The sequence below is a fragment of the Cajanus cajan genome, chromosome 3 (assembly GCF_000230855.2).
Source record: "Cajanus cajan strain Asha chromosome 3, NIPB_CcT2T_4, whole genome shotgun sequence".
Classification (NCBI taxonomy): Eukaryota; Viridiplantae; Streptophyta; class Magnoliopsida; order Fabales; family Fabaceae; genus Cajanus; species Cajanus cajan.
This window is the reverse complement of record NC_138519.1, coordinates 78788428-78809570: the sequence shown is the minus strand read 5'-3', so window position 1 is coordinate 78809570 and position 21143 is coordinate 78788428. Positions and strand designations below refer to the sequence as shown.

Below are 21143 nucleotides of genomic sequence, written 5' to 3'. Positions count from 1 at the left end.
GTCAATGTTATTTAATATGACAATAATTTAAATTTAGAGTATCGAATATCTTAAATTGTGTTAATTATATTATTTTTAATTTTTTAATATAGATAAGTTTAACCAATTTAATAAGTGATTACTAAATCATTAAATGGTATGGTTAAAACTAAGAAAACTGCAAAAAGAACATAACAGTTCACTCATCACATAACAGTTTCAATTAGAGTTCTAGGCAGTAAAAAGAACAACAACAACAGTACACCTCATATGCAATTGAAACTTCTTTTCAGCCTCAGGATCATCTTTGTTTGTGTAAGGATGGAGCTTCTTTGCAAGCTGCAGAACATAGAGAAAAAAAATTGAGATGGTAGAAATGGCAGAGGGAAAGAATTATTTTAGACAAACAATTCATGATTATCAAGAGTCTTTGAAGAATTTGTGTCAAGAAAGAATGAAGGATAAGTAAAGGGAACTGTAAGGAATATGTTAGCAAGCCTAGAACTTGTGCAGACATTAAAATATTATAAGAGAATAATACATTCTGATTCTGGTAAAAGAAAATCATAAAAAATTAGCAAGTAAAAAATTAAACAGCAAAAGGTGAAAGACATATTTCTGTAATATATAATGTAAATAAGTGATTGCATATGTAAGATCAACATGATTTAAAACAAACTCTTCCTAGTCCAATTCAAACAATTATTTTTAATATCGCTACTTGGGAAATGACTGCAGTAACCACATACTATAAAGAAAATGACAGTTTTGTAAGCATGTGGGAAAGACATGAAATTAAAAAAGAATGTTATAATCTGATCCCTTTTAACCAGGAAAGATACAAGAAATCATAAATTTTTACCAGGAAATAAGTCATGTTTACCAAAAAAAAATTTAAAAAAATGTTCTAGTATATATATATATTGATACTAGTTAATCAAAACCTACCCCGTAGTATGCTTTCTTTATTTCAGAAGAACTTGCATTCTTACTCACACCAAGCACGTCATAATAGTCTTTCGCCAATGATGCTGAAAAGGAGTTGAGGGAGAAAAAGAAATCATTCACAAGACAAATAATTATGCATACAAGGGAAGACCAAAATAGAAAACGTGAGTTAATTGAACAATGCCTTCTTTGGCCACCTTCTTTTCGCTTTCTTTCATCTCCTAGAGCACTTATTACATTCCCAAGAGCTAATAGACCCTTGTTGATATGAATGCCTTGACAATGGAAAAACTAACTTATCACTAAAAGTTTAAAAATTGCATTTATAAAACTCATCTAGCAGAAAGGCAGTGGTGTACAATTTTCAAAATTCTATTGTGGTTTGTGAAAATATGATATATTAGAGAACATATTTTTGTGTATAAATTATATTCCTATTCTTATCAAAACAATATGCCCCATCACAAGCAAAAGGAATACCTTCTTTTAAACGCATGCCATCTGTGCCAGTTCTTTTTGCACGTTCAGAACCATTTAAGGCAGATCACATTTGGATTCTATGACAAGTCTCATATAAATATAATACTAACTTTTAATAAATCAATACACGAGTATCAGAATCCACATGGAATTGTAGTTAAACTAACTTGTGATCAATTACATACCTTACAATATTTCTTAAAGACAGAAAAGATAACATCATCATCTACAATCACTTCTGCATGCTTACGAACTATGGTGATCCACTGGAAATTCAAAATAAATTCAAATTAAGACATAATTTCAAGAAACAAATGTTAAATAATTAGCTCAGTAGCAGAGATGAAATAAAAAAATCAAAAATCAAAAATCAAAAAAGCTATCTACGAGGCAAACCTTCCTGGCCAGTTTCTCCACATGCATCGAGAAATTCTTCTCTGGAAATCCACAACGAGGTTGGTCTCCCTGTAAGAGTCATATGGAAACCAGTAAGCATGCATTATTTAGAGCAAGCAAATAAGACACCTTGAGATTCTAAAGAAAATCAACAACCCTAGACACTCATGCACACCTTCATATACTACAAGTCAAGCTCTTCCACGCCTACATGTGCATCCATTTCAAAAAGCTCATAAAATTTACCCATCTGCACCAAACAATGAGGAAAAATATTCAACTTGGATCCATTGAGGAGAACCCTCAGGTCGGTGGCGACGGAGGGAACCTTGTTCTTGCCAACCAACTTGGAGGCATGTCCGTCGCCGGAATCCATCAAATTGAAAGGCGTCACGTCGGCCTTGAGCGCCTCGCACGAGAACGCGGCGGCGACGTCAGCGAAGGCGAAGAGCGCGACGGAGTGGTGGTCGAGAATGGCGAAGACGGCGAGCAACGTGGAACACGTGGCGGTGTGGAGCGCAGGGAGTTCGTGCTCGATGACGTCTGCATCGTCGAATTAGAATGCGTGAGGTTTTGAATTTAGGGTTTCGGAAATGAGTAGGGGAGTGCGGGAGGAGGCATTGGAGAGGAGGAGGTCGTTGAGGAGGACGAGGAGGAAGGCGCGGGATTCGTGTAGGGTTAGGAAATCGGGGACAGTGATGCGGTGGTTGAAGGAAGACGGAGACGTGGTGACGACAAAGACGGAGGGGGAAGAGAGCGAAGAGGCCTTGGCCCCGAGTATGCTTTAACCTAGTGCGTTCGTGGGAGGGGCTCATTTCTACATCGGTCATAAGCAAAAACCGATGTAGAATAATTTCTTAATTCCATTTCTACATCGGTCAATCATAAAATCGATGTAGAATTGCTCATATTTACATCGTTTCTCTTCTTAACCGATGTAAATATGTTTGCATTTTCTACTTATTTACAAGTTTGCCACCGCGTTTATGATTTACATCGGTTCTACTAAAACCGATGTAAATATAGCGATGTAAAATAATGTTTTTGTAATAGTGCTTGAACCCGTAATAAAACAGAAGGAGGACTAGCATTCTCATTATTAAATATAAGGTCATTCCTAGACTGTCACAAAACATCAACAAAAATTGACTCCCAACAGTGACCCCCATTTGTTGATTTATCACAAAGATTGCCTAACAATCAAGACGCAAAATTGCTATGAAAAAATATTCCTACTTATATGAAGGTACCAATTTGCACCAAACTGCATTTGCAAAAGCACAATGTCTGAACACACGATCACGATTTTCAGAATACTCTCCACATCTCAAGCAAGTAGAAACATCAATCATATGCCTCCGATATCTCTCCTCATTGATTAACAAAACATTAGCAGTCACTTTCCATAAGAAAAGTCTAATACGTTCCGGTCCCTTCCAACTCCAAACAACCAAAAAATGAGGATTATTTGTGAATTATTTTAAAAATTAAAAAAAATATTATAAATAATTTTAAACTTATATTTGATATTAAGTATATTAAAATATTAAAGATAAATAACTAATTAATTTTTAAATTTGTAATTATAAGATAAAAATATGAATATTTAAATAATATTATTTAACAGATACGGATATTATCGTACTCACTCGTATCTCATTTATAAGCAAGTAAAAAAATATTTATCTATTATTCATAAATATCTATTGAGACTATCTATTTATTATTTGTAATCAATTTTATCAATAAATATATATAAATACGAGTATTTTTGTCATTCTCGTATACAAGTAGACTTAATTCTCTTAAAGGAGTACTTAATTCTCTTAAAGGATAACTTGTGTATGTATTTGATTTTACGTTTGAAATTTTCGGAACTATGATTATTGACAAAAAAAAAATTGTGCTTTGGACGTAATGCTTGTTATAAATAATGGCACACTAAACATGGTAGATGAATTATTTTAGGTGACGCAAGCAGAGTTAGATTTCAGTTCTGCATGCATCCCTCACGTGCCTCTAAAATCTGGATTGCTTCTTATATATAATAATGATATTCTGATTAATTAGTCGTCAACTATAATTGAACTCTACATATATTGTTCGTTATCATGTAAAAATTTCTCTTGTCAGTCTAGTTAATTGAACTCTCCAACATGAGTTTAGAAACTTAATCAGTTCATAAGATAATAATACAGCTCAACCCGAATCACTCACAAATCGGAGAAATGTTGACACCGGAATGAGAATAACAATTCATTGAAATTAATCATCCACTAGTGATACAACTAAATGATATGATTGTGACACCATGTTTGATTTTTACTTTTTAGCCTAATCGTAATTTGTCGGTGTTGTTTTGAAAGAGGCTCCTAAACAGCACAGTAAGATGAGACATGGTAGTACTGAGACAAGTAAATTTATTTTTATTTTTTCTGATCGAGAACTTATTTTCTTTTCATAGCTTTTTTAGATTTTTATTATGGGGTGATTTCTAATTAGCACTTTTGACTGTTTTTGAGTTAGATAAACATACTAGGTTATGGCATTACGTAATAGGCATATGTATTTTATTCAATCGTTATTATATATTCTGATTATGTATACATCAATGGAATATTTTAAGAGACATTCATTGGTCAATTTATGTATTTCTTGTTCTAATTTAAATAGTGTTTATTTCTCTCTCTCTCTTAGTTTCCCTCGTGCTTACGCATATCTTTATCCCTCCCTTGCTAGTTGTTAAACATCTTTGAAAAATTCAAGAATGAAAATATTTAATTACATTGATTAAAAGCTACATATTACAATTATTATTATGAATGATTTATCACTTTTCTAACCAAAAGGTTTAATTTATGGTTTCTGCAATAAAACATATATCGGTACTTTTCAGTCCAACATATTTTATAATGAATTTCGCCATCACACGTGAACTTGATTCTTTTACTTCAGAATTTTGATAATTTTTTTTGTATATCTTAAGTATTCAATGACTCCAATGTTATTGCAAATTTGCAATATTTATAGTTTTAAACCCTCAAAGAAATATATGAATATATATATCTAACACACTTGACCTAAATAGATAACAATATAACCAACACTGCAGAGTTATATACTCTTTTTCACAATATGTACTATACATTAAGACACCTGAGCCACGCAAGGTTTGGATTTTGTTTTGCATAAAGGAAAGTGTTTTTACAAACTTTATAGGACATTACCATGTGTTTTAATTGGTATAGCGCTAATTTTGCTATGAAATGAGATTGGACGAAATAATTAACATGTGGGTTCCACGTATTTTTTCTTCTTCATTAAAATGCTAAGAAATTAACACCGAAGAAATTAGTTTGCTCGTTCTCAAATTCTGAAAATCCTCTTGTTTCTAGATAATAATAATAATAATAATAATAATATTTATATACTATCAGAATAAAAAAATTTACATCATCAACTAATAAAAATTATAATTTAAATGATATTTAATATAAATATTATGAAAATTCAATAAAATTATTATAATAAATTGTGATGGAATGATTTTGCACTGTGTATCTACATCATTAAAAAAAGAAGGGAAAAAATAGCGATGTTTTTCGTGTATATAACATGCATATATTAGATATTAGAAGAGGGTAATTAAAAAATTCTGTATTTTTTAATATTTTTATTTCTCGTATTTTAGTTTTTTTAAACATTCTTTTAATATATTATTTAAGTTAGATATTCAAAATTTGTTGATAATTTTTTTCCTAGAAAAGAGATATGTAATGGAGATGAAATTATAGAGTGTTATACCAGAAACATTATACTTTTCCTGAAAATATCAATAACTATCTTTTCGAGAATCTTATGATTGATAATTATCAATACCAATTAATAAAGAGATATTTTGTTCTATATATTTTGTTGGACCATTATTCTCTTAATAATACAAATAAAATATTTATTCTTCTTTTTATATCCTTCTTTATTCCTCATAGAAGTAACCCCACACTTATTACGTGTAGACGTAAGTTACGACATCGTCTCTCTAATGGCTAAAAAAAGCATCGTCTTTCTCATGGCTAACTATCTCTAAGACCGGCTCTTTAATTAATTACAAACCACCCATAATGTATTTTTTATTATTATTATGAAATGACTCTTTTTTCTTAGTAATAATAATAATAAAAATCAACATATGAATAAATGATATATTTTTAATTTTAAACTTTTAAAAAATCATTATCTATCTCACATTTTTCTTCTTTAAGTATATTTTTTAAATAATTATATATACAAATATAGCTAAAATATTATTTTATTATAATAATAAATTTAATTAAAAAACATATTTATATAAAAAAAATGTACATAACATCTCCGAACAACAAAGTAGACTGATCCCTTAGATTATTCACACTTTTGGCACCCAAGTTTAGACTATGTGTTGTACTAGTCTCCTGCGTCCTGTCAATCAAGCGAATTGAGTAGACCCTTCAATTGATGACTAACTGACTCGTCAAATACACCATATGATAAAACTTGGTCGACTTTTAAACCATTCTGCCTATAATTAGTTGAAGACAAGACATCATGATTTACATTATAAACATAATAATATTCATAAATGTTAATATTTATGGGACTATTAATGTTAATAATGATACAACATGATTTCTGAGATTATAGTAAGAAGTAAGAGATCCATGTCCATAATCTTACCTAAGTTTATATGTAAGGGCACCTAGGTCTTAGGGAAAAAAATTATGATCAGTATTTACACATGTTGAATGTTTTGGACTAGGACAATCAATAGGCTTTTCCATAGGGGATTCAACATCGAAACATTTGGTGCCCACCAACTATCCCCTGACCATTAAAACTCTTTGTGACACGATACTCCAGTCTAAAGGATTGTGTACCATATTGATCTCCTAACAAATAAGTAGGTTGATTACTTAGACTCTTTGTGCCTTTGACACTCGAGTTTGAAGCATTGTGTATCATATCGAACCCCCAACAATTGACTAGGCCGATCCCTTAGACTATTCACACCTTTGGCACTCAAACTTGAAGATTTGTGTGTTATATTGGTCTCATGTCGACCAAATGAATTGAATAGACCCTCCAATTGATGACTAATTGACTTGTTAAATACACCACACAACAAAACTTGGTTGACTTTTAATTAAATTGTTTTCCCTACAATTAGTTGAGGACAAGACGTCGTGATTTATAAAATAAGCACAATAACATTCATAAATGTCAATATTTATGGGCTTATTAATGTTAATAAATATACAACGTGATTTGTGGAAAGAAGTAAGGGATATTCTTGTCTATAATATCACCTAAGTTTATATATAAAGACTCTTAAATCTCAGAAAAAGGTTAATATATACACGTTTGGACTAGGATAATCACTATATTTTTCTAGAAGAGACTCCACATGGGAACATATATATACACAAATATAACCATATAAAAATCAATGATATATATATATATATATATATATGTGTGTGTGTGTGTGTGTGTGTGTGGAGCAACTCTATGAGAACACTTATTATATTAGACATAAGAAAAAAATAATAACAACCTATAAATTAATTATAAAAAATAAAAATATTAAAAATAAAATTATCATATACCACTATTATCGTGATTATTTCTATTATTGTTATTGTCATAATTGTTATTAGTATCACCACCACTAATATCATTATCTCATCATTGTCACCTCCTCCATCACTATTGTTATCTCTACTATCATCATTGTCATTGTTACTACCATTGTCAATAATGGAGGCAATGGTGGTGATAATGATGTTGCATGATGGGAACACTAGTGGTGCTTATAGATGCGATATTGATAGTGACAACAACGACAATATTATTAGTTGTTCTCATATTATTATATAAATATATATTCTCATAGTCGTCACTATTTATTTATAGTATTAATCAAGGAATTATTCCATTTTATGTATACTTTATTTTTGACAATTTTATCCTTATTATAACTACCTCTCAAATTATTCTTTCTTTAAAAACTACCTTTATAATTACTAGTGAGATTGAGACACTTCGTGCCTCTATTAAAAATAAAATAAAAATAAAATAAAAATAAAAATTAAGTAATAAAAGTATTTGGTCTAATTGATATTATAACTAGTCTATTAGTTTTAGGTTCTTGAATTTGATTAAAAATATATTTTTTCTAATTTTTTAAAATAGAAGGGTATAATAATCAATAAAATGTGGAGATCAATGTGGTTACCAAAAAAGAGTATTCCCTTTATATATTAGTATAGATAATTATCTAAAATAATGCTCAGATTTTATTTTATTTTTTTGAAGGGAGATTTTTTTTATCTATTAAACACTTATTTGTATTTTATTTATATATATTTTTACGAGTTACGAAGTGATCTTTTACACTAATATATATAATATAATGATTTATTGTTTAAAGGTAGATACAATCAAATAAAAGTTGTATAAGGGTATAAGAAGAAAAAATTGGTAAGAAGAAAGAAGTTATAGATATAAAAATAAAAAGAAATAGAATAGAATAAGGAAAGGTGGTAAAATGAAATGGGTGTGAAAAAAATAAAAACTCAGATGCATGTTGAGAGATTAAATAATAATAGTTGTTTGGAAGTAAAGAATAAAGAGGCAAAGTTGGAATTTGAAATAAAGAAAATGCAAAGTTGATAAAAACCAAGTCCAAAAACAATATAGAGTTGCAAGTTGATAATCCACTTGCAAGTTGCAACCCATGCCTGCGTAATCTTCTTTCCTTTGCCCTTGCAAGGGATCAATAACAACAACAACCACCCTTGTAATTTCTACTCTCCCATTTCTCTCTCTACTCATTCACCTCCAAAAGCAAGAAAAAGAACAAAGAGCTAACCCAACCCCTTCAACAACAAAACTAATGCAACTTGTACTACAAAAATATTAACACTCTTGCCGTCTCCAACACCCTCTCATATATATGCTTTTGCTTATTCCACATCAACATTTCATACACATATCAATTATCAACGGAGTGAAACCTAACTAAGAGAGATATTTTTAGTTCTTCTCATTATCATTATATAATTATATATATATTTTTTTTAAAAATATGCCTTCTTCTCTTCAGTTGGATAGGTTCAATCCTATCACCCACGCCGCCACCACCGCCATAGCCAACGGCGTAAACTGCCCCAAGCAGCCTCAAGCGCCACCTCCCTCGGTGGCGCGTCGCCTCGTGCTGCCCCTCGCGGTCTCCGACGCGGCGGCGCGCCACCACGCGCACGTTGTGGCACCGAACCAGTGCTGCTCCGTGGTGACGCAGCACGTCGACGCCCCCGTGGCCGCCGTGTGGGCGGTGGTGCGGCGCTTCGACCACCCGCAGGGCTACAAGAACTTCGTGAAGAGCTGCCACGTCATCACCGGCGACGGCATTTGCGTGGGCGCCGTCCGCGAGGTGCGCGTGGTGTCGGGGCTCCCCGCCGAGTCGAGCACCGAGCGCCTCGAGATCCTCGACGACGAGCGGCACGTCATCAGCTTCAGCGTCGTCGGCGGCGACCACCGCCTCAGGAACTACCGGTCGGTGACGACGCTCCACGCTTCCGGGAATGGGACACGTGTCGTGGAGTCGTACGTCGTTGACGTACCGCAGGGTAACACTAAGGAGGAAACGTGCGTGTTTGTGGACACCATCGTACGTTGTAACTTGCAGTCTCTGGCTCAGATCGCTGAGAACAGGATCCGAAGTTGTGAACATGAAAACTCTGGACAACAACACTGTTAACGAGTTCATTCATTTACTATCTATTTTTCATTTTTTTTTATTTAAGATTTAATACGGGTTGTGTCTTCCCTCTTCCGGTTTTTTTGTTTCAAATTCGGGTTCGGATCTTGCTTCAAGCCCGTATTTGGAATTCATATCATGGATGTATTGTAGGGTTTTTCGGATGGCAATGGTTGAAATGGAATCAATTAATATGATATATGTATATTCATATATGATATATGTTCATATAAATATGAATGATTAAATCATGTACTTCTATTTTCTTTTTTTCTTTTTTCGTTCTACCTAGCTCTCTCATCGTGGATGAATTATTTCTTGTGTTCTATTTGCATTGAACTTCGCATCCATGACCATGGTGGACTTTAATTAATTCAACAAGGTAAATAATCATGAATTAACTAATTAGTTTGTTTTCGTGTTTACTACAGTACGTATTTTCTCGAGATATGGAAAATTGACGAACTGACAGGTTAGATAAATATTTTATATTTTATTTTATTTTAATTATATTTGAAGGGGAGGCGATACTGCGAGAATACACACACTTGAGCTGGCACTCCATTGCACTTTTCTTAGATTTTGATTTTGTAGCATTATTTTTGTTAATGGTGTATTAATTATAAGCTCCTATCTTGTGATGATCGCAAGGGAAAACAATGGGCTACTTAATATTGAGTTTTCATATTACTTATAAGCTATTAAATATCTTGTGATGATGGCTTGGGAAAACAATGGGCTAGTTAATCTTCAATTCTCATATTCAAATCCCATTAATTAGGGTCATGCATATGCGTGATGGTTGATTGAAATTTGAAAATAGAGAGATTTGCTAAACTATCTTCCTTAAGTAGAAATATTTACCTTCAATATAAATGTTACAATCCAAATCATTAAAAGATAAGAGTATATGAATTTTGTATGAACAATACATGAAAAGAAAACTATCTAAAGGAAGTATATATTGTGGAAACTTGAGCATCTATAATCTATAAGTAGAAATTAAAGAGTGATAAGGATAAAATAAATGTAAATGTACGTTAAGATGTCACCTAAATCAACCCCTTGTGATCACCAAAATATAAGAGTATTTAAAGTTATAAACAAGTACGAAAGATATAATATGAATATATTATAATATAATATTTTGAATAAATGGATAAGTCTTACCAGATAATTCTGTAAAAAAAAATAAGTTTTACTAGATAATCTGCAGGGTATCTACTCTACATTTGGGATGTATTGGGAAAATTCTGAGTTGTTAAATTCTCCTTCCTTTGACAAGCATGAAGCATGTTATTGTTCTGCTAGTTCTGTTGCAGCACCCACTTTCCTTTAAAAAAAAATTAAATGATTTTAAAAGTTTTTCATTCTCTTTGCAGTTTTGTGAACCTCACTCTCTTTGGAAAGAAGACAAATCATATATCATTACAAAACACCTCAATTCTCGAGTCCTTCAATTTGGATAAATTACACTCGATATCTTTCAAGTTTACTATTTTAAAATAATATCAAAATTATTTAGATTTATTCTAAAAAGGTTATTCACTATTAAAAAAAATATTTAAGATAATATTAAAAAATATTGTTAAAATTTATTATATAAAAAAATAATATTCATCTTATAAATCAGTTTTGTATAGTTAATTTAGGTTTAAACTCACTATTCTAAAAGAATATACTACAAATTATCTAATATTAAAAAAAATGTATTCAAGATGTTATTAAAAAATATTGTTCAAACTTATCATATAAGAAAATAATATTCATCTTACAAATTAATTTTGTAAGATTAAATTAAATGCAAACTTATAATTATAAGAGGATGTAGTACAAATCATCCAATATTAAAAAAAATGTATTAAGATGTATTAAAAAAAACGTCTAAAGGAAATTAATTTTTAAAGGAAAGTACTATATCCAACTTCAAAGATCGTACTTCAAATTAACTTTTAAATTTCATTAATATAAATGATAAAGTTTAATTTATACAATATTACTTACCTCTTCATATCATCCCATCGCCAGATGAGGATTCTAAGCATTCCTACTTAAATCAAGAAAACCAGTGTTATACATGAAGGGTTAATTAACCATAGTAAGTATGTATATACGTTAAAAAAAAGAATCGAGAAAAAAAATGTGTAACCACGTTGATTTGGCCTGAAACTGGGTTTTAAAAGAACAAGAGTTTAAAGCAGAAATTATTCTAATTATAGTTTGGAAAGTAATTATTTTTAAAGTCAACAATGTTATTAGTGTATTCTAATTAAATTCAAATAATAATGTAATGCTATTTGAATATTTATTGAAAAGGGATTTAAAAGAGCATTAATACATTATTATTACGAAGAGAGGAAGTCCAAGGAAGCAACTGAATTCAAACATGTACATCACAATTAAATCTATTAGCAAATTGATACTTTCAATTAATATTCTCCATTTGGCGTGATTGATCATCATTTTGTTAGGCATTTTTTATTGTTCTAAACCAAATGCAATCACCATTCGTCAGAATGCATATAATAGCCGCCGGATAAACCGCTGAAAAGTTAGAATAGTAACTGCCACACAAGACCGTGGATGTGTAATAAATCACTGAAAAGTTTGCGCGAATATAGTTCACCAACTCATAAGGTAAAGTGTAATGTTCGCAATAATTCTTATCAAGTTGATTCAGCATTCAGAAAACAAATTACTCCTATATTTCAATACTTTGAAATAATTTCTATATCGTTCAGAGATCAACGTTTATCACAATTTGTTCCTGCTTAGAGCACAACCAAGTTGCTGTTTTTCACGTGTTTCTATATGCCTCAATGTTTGTGGTCAAAAATGACCAAAGTTTCATGGAAACAATATGCCCCAGCTTGAATTTCCCTGCTTCTAAACGAGAAATGCAAGTTTCACTATCTCTAACACTCTTTATTAATATTATTTTATATTTTTATTATCGATCGAGAATTACAAGTTTTAATAAGTCTTACCATTAAATTAAGATAAATTCATTAAATATGATATATGGCCTATCAAACTTATAATTTTCAATAAATTTAAACGAATAAAAAATATGCTAGCATTTAAAATTATAATAACTAAAATACATGAACATATAATATATATATATATATATATATATATATATATATATATATATATTATAAATAGTGAAGTTATATATTAAAATCCCAATAGTATCATTTCACTTTAAAGATGTTTAAATTGACTTTACTTGTTTACTTTATATATAAGTTTTATAAAATTTAAAGATATTTTTTCTAATAATATGCATTTCTTCCAATATTTTCTTTCTAAGTATGTATACGTATTATAGCGTATATTTGAAAGCCACTACTGGTACTTCTAATACAGCCAGGAACAACTGAATCACGAATTAAGTAACAATCACAGAAAGTTTGAGACGTGCGAAATTGCACTGATCGATATTACGGGTTTATTCTCGTGTACAAATATATACTAGGCTTATCAGTCATCTTAACTTAAAGTCGAGGTACGTAGTAGAATAACAAAAGAAAAAATCATGTACCCAAGAAAGGGAGAGGGGAATATATAAAGTTCAAGGAAAAATAAAGAAAATAATGGATTAGCGTGTAGGATGAGATTTTTTAATTGAATTAAATTAAAATAAAACTGATTTCTTATATAAAATATATATAAAACTCAAAAAAAATTTGATTTCTTATATAAAATTTTAGCAATTTAATTTAAAAACAAAATTTAATTAAAATAGTATGAGATTAAACTTCTAAACTAGCTCAAATAACACCACACCCAACCAGAAATGTTATAGTAGTATACTGAGTAATTAATTAACTACCAGAAAGTTTAAACATCTTCTTTGAAAAGTAAATCAATAATTAGGCAAAGAAAGAGAAGCTTATGATTTTCTCTTTTTTCCGAAGGTGGAAATCGGTGAAACGGTGGGCACTGGCTTTTGCAAGTTGCTCTTTGTTTTTTTTTGCTTTCTTTCCGAAATTAACAAGTTGCTCTGAAGCTTCTATTAATTTTGTCGGGCCCTAAATTGTACTGCTTATGTACGTATATTAATTAGTTAAGAAAGGATAGCTGAAACCCTGATACTGGAAAAACGTATTTTCTTTTATAAAAAAAAATGAGATTTCTCATTGATAGCCATGCACGTAATATGAAACGTTTAATATTAACTAATAGATCATATCATATTTATATCTATATTTACAGATTACGACGTCATAATAAATAATTTTGTAGAATCAACCTCTTAAATGCAACTTGCTATGGAGGAACTCAACTTGTTCGGCAGACAATGCCAAGTTGTTATTCTTTGCCGTATCTTATTATATTCTCTCTCTTTATGCGTTCATAAATTGTTATATATATAATATATTAATATTAATATATATATAATTATAAAAATGTGAGTTGTAGGTTGGAAGTGATGGATGGAATTGCAACTTGGCATGCAAGTGGGTGTCAAAGTAAATTTTTAATGTTTGTTCGACCTTACCTTTGTTTACACTGTTAGAAGAATAGTGTCCCATGAATCATCCATTTTACTACACAAGACTTGGTCAAATTACCAATGATTCATCCATATTAACTAATCACACACTATTTCAATTACTGATGAAAAGATTCCTCTTTCGCCTTTCTCCATTCTTATCTCTCTTTATGACTGTGATATTGGAATTGAGAGATGGAAGATATTGTTGTTAGATCAAAAGCCTAGTCTTAGGTCAAAAGTTACAGTTTTTATGAATGGTGTAATTTTTATTTTTATTTTTTAAAGTTTATAAATTTAGTTACGACTCCACAGCAAAAGCATATAATTTATTGATTTTGTTTCAACCATACTTGAGCTCTATCAAGACTAAATTTACTCACAATCTCCAACATCTCCCATTGATTGTTCACGTCTTTTTAGGAATCTTTGTGCAATTCGCTATAGACCACCTAACTTTGGGCTATTGCTCCCGTGCCCTCTTATTTGAAGGGGTTTTGGTGCCCCTCAATACAAAAGTTGGGTTTTTAGGGGCAATAAGGTAAATTGATCAATTTATCAATTTACCTTATTGTCCCTAAAAACCCAACTTTTGTACTGAGGGGCACCAAAACCCCTTCAAATAAGAGGGCACCGGAGCATTCCCCCTAACTTTGTCAAGGTAAAATGTTAGCTTATAACTAACATCTAGAAGATATCCTCTCACATGCATATGATATGTCATGTATCAATTTTTCTATTTCAATATTCTCTTATTCACTTGACTAACCATATTTTTAAGTATTCAAATTAAAGGCAAGTTTATTTTTAATTCGTAAAATTTAAAATTAATCTTTTTAATTTTTATAATTAAAAATATATTTTAATAGTCTCTTAAGACTACTTGCAATGCCACCAATAAAGGTAAATTAATAAGTTAAAGTGTACAACATCGATCATATGATATTTTTGCTAATAAAAATATTATAAATAAATTTTGTATGATACCTGATTCAATTATAAAAAAGATTGTGTATTAAATTTTCTAATGACATTTAGACAAAAAGATTGAAATAGACTTTTAAAAAATTATAAATACTAAAAAATTAATTTAAATTTAAAAATTTAAAAAATAAATTTATCTTATATATAATGGATTAAAAATATGTTTAAACTTATTGACTTTTAAATTCTCACTTATTTAATATTTTTATCAATAAAAATATATATTAAATTTATTATTAAAAAAATTATCATGAATTATCCTACACTCTATAATAATATAATATATATCCCTAGAAATTAATTTTATCTATGAGTACAATTTCGAAAGAACTAAGTATTGTAGAATAGGAGCAATTGACACCCTGATAAGTGTCTAATTAGTCTGATGAAATATAAATTTGAGACACTTATCTAACACAATTTTTTGTATATATTGATATAATTTTGGCCAATACACTTAGAATCAAAAAAAGGGGCTCTTAATTGAAGTCATTATATGGAGTGATAATTTTTCTTATCAAAATTTTCCTTTATTTTGCAGATTTTGAAGATCGGAACAAGAAAAGAAGTCTAAAGGCAAACGGCTCAACCATTCTAAAGGATTGAGTGCTTTCAAGCTAGAGAGCTTAGCAAGTGCAACAGAGGAGAGGCGCTCAGCCGTCCCTAAGCGCTGAGCGGTTTTGGCCCTGGAAAAATGAGTACTCTCTGCCTCCTAGGCGCTAAGCAGATTTCAAGCGCTCAGCCCCTTTGCTTGCTTAAGGATGAAGGAGTCTCTCAGGCGCTCAGTCATTAAAAAGGACTCATCCCTTTGGGTTACTTCATGATGAAGGATTCTCCAATCTGCTCAGCGCCGTTTCCAAGCACTGAGCGATTTCTTCTCTTTCTTGCCTACTCTGTTTTAATTCCAGCAACTAAAAAAGGGGTAGAGGAGAGAGAAAACAGGATCAGAAGTTGCACGAGAGAAAGAACAAAGCGGAGAAAAGGAAATAGAGCACCCTAGAGCTTGTGGGAACGCAGTTCTTCGGATGATCTTGTTCTTCTACCTTTCTTCTTGTTATTTTGTGCTTTCTTCTTCTATGAAGAACTAAAGCTCTAGGGTTGGGATTAATGTAGTCATCGAACTCCTGTATATTCCTTTTTGATTCATATATATATATATATATATATATATATATATATTACATCTATTATTCAGTACTGGTGATTTGTATTCTGTTCTTAATGTTTAGATAAGCTGATCATTTATCTTTGATCTTGGATTTAGAATTTGGTTGGAAAACGTTTTCTGAATCTAGATTTGAAACAAATCACCTATTAGTTTTGAAAGCTAGGGGTGGTTTTGAAATTAATAGTTGCAACAAGTTCTGATTCTTAATGCGAGATATTTAACTGAATGAAGTGAGGAATCATTCATTGGGTTAAATATCTTAGAATTTCTTATGTCAAGGAATTGGGTCTGAATGAATATAGAGAACTCAATGACATTGAGTAATAGAATCATTTGCAAGAATCAATAGGAATACATAGGAGGGAGATTGATGAAATTTAATCCCAACTGTTTATCATACTTGTTTTCTTAAATTTAATCTAACTTTGGTTACTTAAGTTTAAATCACTGCTCATATCAAATATTTAACATGTGTGATTATTCAAGCTTTGAATTTACAAGTAACAATTAGTATAATAGAAATCAAAATATACTTCACAAGTCCCTGAGGACCGACAACCTTTTTACTATACTATAAAGACTTGGGTGCGCTTGCTTAGAAAATCAACACACCCCCCTAAACCAAATTATATTAAATGTCTATATATTTTGAATAATTAAAAAAAAAATCTGGCCCCTCCTCCCCTCAATTCACAACGAATTAAAGCAGATTTTAAAATTTGACAACTTTTCTCACACAATTATTCAGCCACATCTAGTATATATTTTTTAATTTGAAAAAGAATGACACCATATGTGTTAAAATATTCAACTACTTTAAAAAAAAAACTTTTAATTTAAAAAATGTTTACATGTTACTTTACAAATTATAGAAAAATACTTTAAACTTTAAAATAAATTCTACAAAAATAAATTACTTTACATAATACAAGTAATTATAGAAGTTTTTTACTATTGAAGAAATCATGAAAATATTTTATCAAATTAATAATCTAAAGATATCATAATATTGATATTTAATAAAAAAAATTAAGTGTTTTTTTAGCATCAAAATTAGTTATATTTTATCTTATTTTATTTTATTGAGTCTTACGTTATCATAAAATTTTAAGCAATCTTAATATATCTTTTTACTGGAAATGATTTTCCAGTTTTTCCCTCTCCTTTTCTCAATTTCATAGTTTGAGAAATAATATTTTATTCATGTTACAATATGAGATAAAATTTAAATTTAAGATACCTACATAACCTTATTTCCATGGAAGAAAATAAATAAGATATATTTATTTAAATATAAGATATTAGTATTGCTGATGTTCTTATTTCCTTCATGATATATATTATATTATATTTATTTTTTATTTAAATATATTTTTAGTTCATGTAAAATGGATAAGTTTTAATTTTGGTCTCTATAATTTATTTTTTTGCTTTTTATTCGTACAAAATTTAGAAATATTATTTTTAGTCCTTGTTTATTAAAATATTAGATGTTATTGATAATTATTTAAAGTAATACTATATTAGTGTGAGACATTTTAAAATCATTTTATAAATTTTTAAAATAAATGTTATTTATTTATCTTAAAATTATTGTTAGAGGTTAAAAAAAAGTGATTCTATACTTTAAAGAGAAAAAAAAATTAAAAGAAAAATATTTTAAAGAAATTAAAATTAATATTTACTCATTTTACAAAGACCGAAAACAATGTTTACAAATTTTTGAAGAATAAAAAATAAAAAAAAATAAAAATTACAAGGATCCAAATCAAAATTCACTCATTTTGTAACGATCCAGCTAGTCACTACACGCGGCACAGCACACCGGAAACACCAGACAGATAGAACAAGTATATAATATAGGATCTAGAATATATATATATATATACAAGGTCCCAATCCGATTAGAGTTAGAGTGTACAACAAAATACAACAAAGTTACTCTACTTGGTAATTAAAACAACAAAAAGATCAAAATCAGATCAGCTTCATCTGTCAGCTACAAACTCACCATCAGCCACCAACCTATCCCTGCTCTGCTCCCATACATAGTATGATCATTGCACTCCAAACATCATGGAGACAACAAAGGGTAACCTAGTGTAAAAAATTCAACATACATATATAAATATGTGAATAGAAAACATCTACAGCTATCACCACATCCGTACAACTTATACTACATCACAGCAATTCAGCAATATCAGCACTGCTCAGCAGCTATAACAACACCACATTAGTGGCTAACAACAGCACCGACATAGCGGCTATAACAGCACCACAAACAGCACCGACATAGCGGCTATAACAGCACCACAATAGTGGCTATACACAACATACAACTAAACAACTCACAGCACAGCACATCAGTATACATCACAACACAACAAATCAGCATACAACACAGCTAAGTAGTATTCAACACAGCCTACTACTCACAACTCAGCTCATCATTCTAGAGCACAGCAATATCTTGTAATACAGCATTTAAAATCATCAATAACAGCCCAGCTCAGCACAGCTACATTCATCTATTTCAGCTTAACGACAATTTTCAGCTTAACTCAGCATTAAACAACATCTAGCTACAAATTCAGCAAGGTTTAACAACTATTGATATATAAATCATCATCATACGCGCCCGGCGCACTCATGGTCGCGCCCGGCGTGGGACAACTAGAGAGCACCAGTGGTCAGCACGCCCGGCGCAAGGGTACTCGTGCCCAGCGTGACCCAGCCAGAGAGCCCAAGGCTCTCATGCGCCTGGCGCAATATTAATTGCGCCCAGCGCAAGCCCAGGCAGAGACTCTAAGGAGTCTCACGTGCCCGGCGTGGCCTAACCCGCGCCCAGCGTGGGGAAGGCAAAGACCTACCAAGGTCTCGCGCCCGGCGCAATTCGTATTGCACCCAGCACCCTCTTGGCAGAGACTCCCAAGGAGTCTTCGCGCCCAGCTCAACAATGGTGGCGCCCAGCGCAGCACCAGAAAACCCAAAACATGGCACAACTGATATCGCGCCCGGCACAGTCCAGGTCACGCCCGGCGTGGGCCATCAAGAGGCTCCCATTCTCAAGCTCGCCCGGCGCACACACCTTTGCGCCCGGCGGGCTTGCCTAAATGGAGCCTCCTGGTGGTCACGCGCCCGGCGCGAAGAACAGCGCCCAGCGCGAGATTCAACATCAATACTCCATTTTCGAAAAACTTAACCAAATCCTGCAAAAATAGCCAGAAAACCCACATGCAAACCATCCAAAAGTTCCCTATTTCATCAAACATCAATAAAAATGCCCCATTTCCAACATGCAAACACAAATCATCAAAAACCCCAAAATTTCTTCAAAACCCCGAAAACCCCAAAACCCCATTCTTCAGCAATCTCAGCTCGAAAACCATCAATCATCACACAACAAATGAGTTTCTAGACTCATTTACAGCCAAACACAGCGAGACTCTAGCTTCCCTTACCTTAGTACGAAGAATTCCGAGCTCCGGGAAGAGAGAAACAAGAAGAAGATGAAATGAGCTTGCACGGGGGAAGAGAATAGAAGAATGTCCGCAACCACAGCAACACCAAACCTTCAAGAATCAGCACCTTGAGACAGCAAGTAGAAATCAATGAAGGAGGCAAAGAGAGAATGAAAAAGTGGGAAGGAGAGTGAGTAAGAGGAGAGTGTCGGGGAGAGAAAAGGAAAAGAAAAAAAAGGGGTCTCACACATTTTATAAGAATTAAAAATATATTTAAGTCATTATTTTTATTAAACTGATATTTTATTAATCATTGATAATTTTATTTATCATGTCATAAAATTTTTGCCCCCATAATAACTTTTTTTTTTCTAATTCCATCCTTAAATACAATATATATTAGTGTATTGTTAAAAAGTATAGGTATAATAATTATAGTAAAGCATAATATATTTTGAATCTCATTCAAAATCAATACTAAAATTGTGTGTATGTATATGTCAAATAAGTATATACTTATATTATTATATGTATAGTAATATTTTTTATATGTCACTATATATATATAATATTTTTTGTAATGAATATACAACTTAATTTCTCCCTCTACTCGATTTTGTTTCACATTTAAGATTTTGAAACTAAATTTAAAAATTACAATTACTATGTATGATTTTACTAAAAAAAATATATATGTAACTTTCTAAAATAGCCTTAAACATTTTGAAGAAATCTCACTAATAAAATAAGTGATGAAAAAGGAAATAATACATTAATCAAATAATACATTAATAATAGTTAAAATCATAATAAAAATTATTTAATATTACATTAATATTATAAAACAACAATCAAATTAAAATAAATTAGAACCGTTACAACATCAAATAAATTAGAATGGAAGAAGAAGTACATGATATTTTAACTCAAGAGTGCTATGGCTTTTTAGATAAGACTTTTTTTTTACACATTAGATTAATTTTATAATCAGATATAGATGACACAAAAATTTCATTTCATTATTATATATAAAGGTGTAAATCTACTAAGTTATTTGTGTACTATTTAAATTTAACTTCGTTTAAGGTTGTTCATTTAATTAAATAAAAACCCCTCAAACTTGATTTTATTTAATTATTTTAAGTAGCCAAGTCCAAGATTTACAAACTCGATATTAACGCTAATTAATAAATAACTTATTTATTTAAATTGATGGTGTGAATTTTATTATCATTTGTTATTTATATTCATTATGAAAACATGTAGAAATTTGTTGAGTGCTAAAATCAATTTTGAACTTTCTTTTTGTCTGAAGTTATTGGATTATAAAAATGTAATAGTCTAGAATATTTGAACATGCATGACACGTAGTGTGCACATATTTTTATCTGTAGATTATCATTTAATGTTAAAATATTTATATTAAAT

At 30.8% G+C, this 21143-nt stretch overlaps 1 protein-coding gene across 1 annotated transcript; it reads left to right on the top strand.

Annotated features, from left to right (window-relative positions):
* The first annotated feature begins 8542 nt into the window (after positions 1 to 8542).
* LOC109816589 (abscisic acid receptor PYL4) lies at positions 8543 to 9871 on the top strand. The gene has a single exon (XM_020381660.3). The coding sequence runs from the start codon at positions 8927 to 8929 to the stop codon at positions 9596 to 9598; it is 672 nt and encodes a 223-aa protein (XP_020237249.1). The 5' UTR covers positions 8543 to 8926; the 3' UTR covers positions 9599 to 9871.
* Positions 9872 to 21143: the final 11272 nt, after the last annotated feature.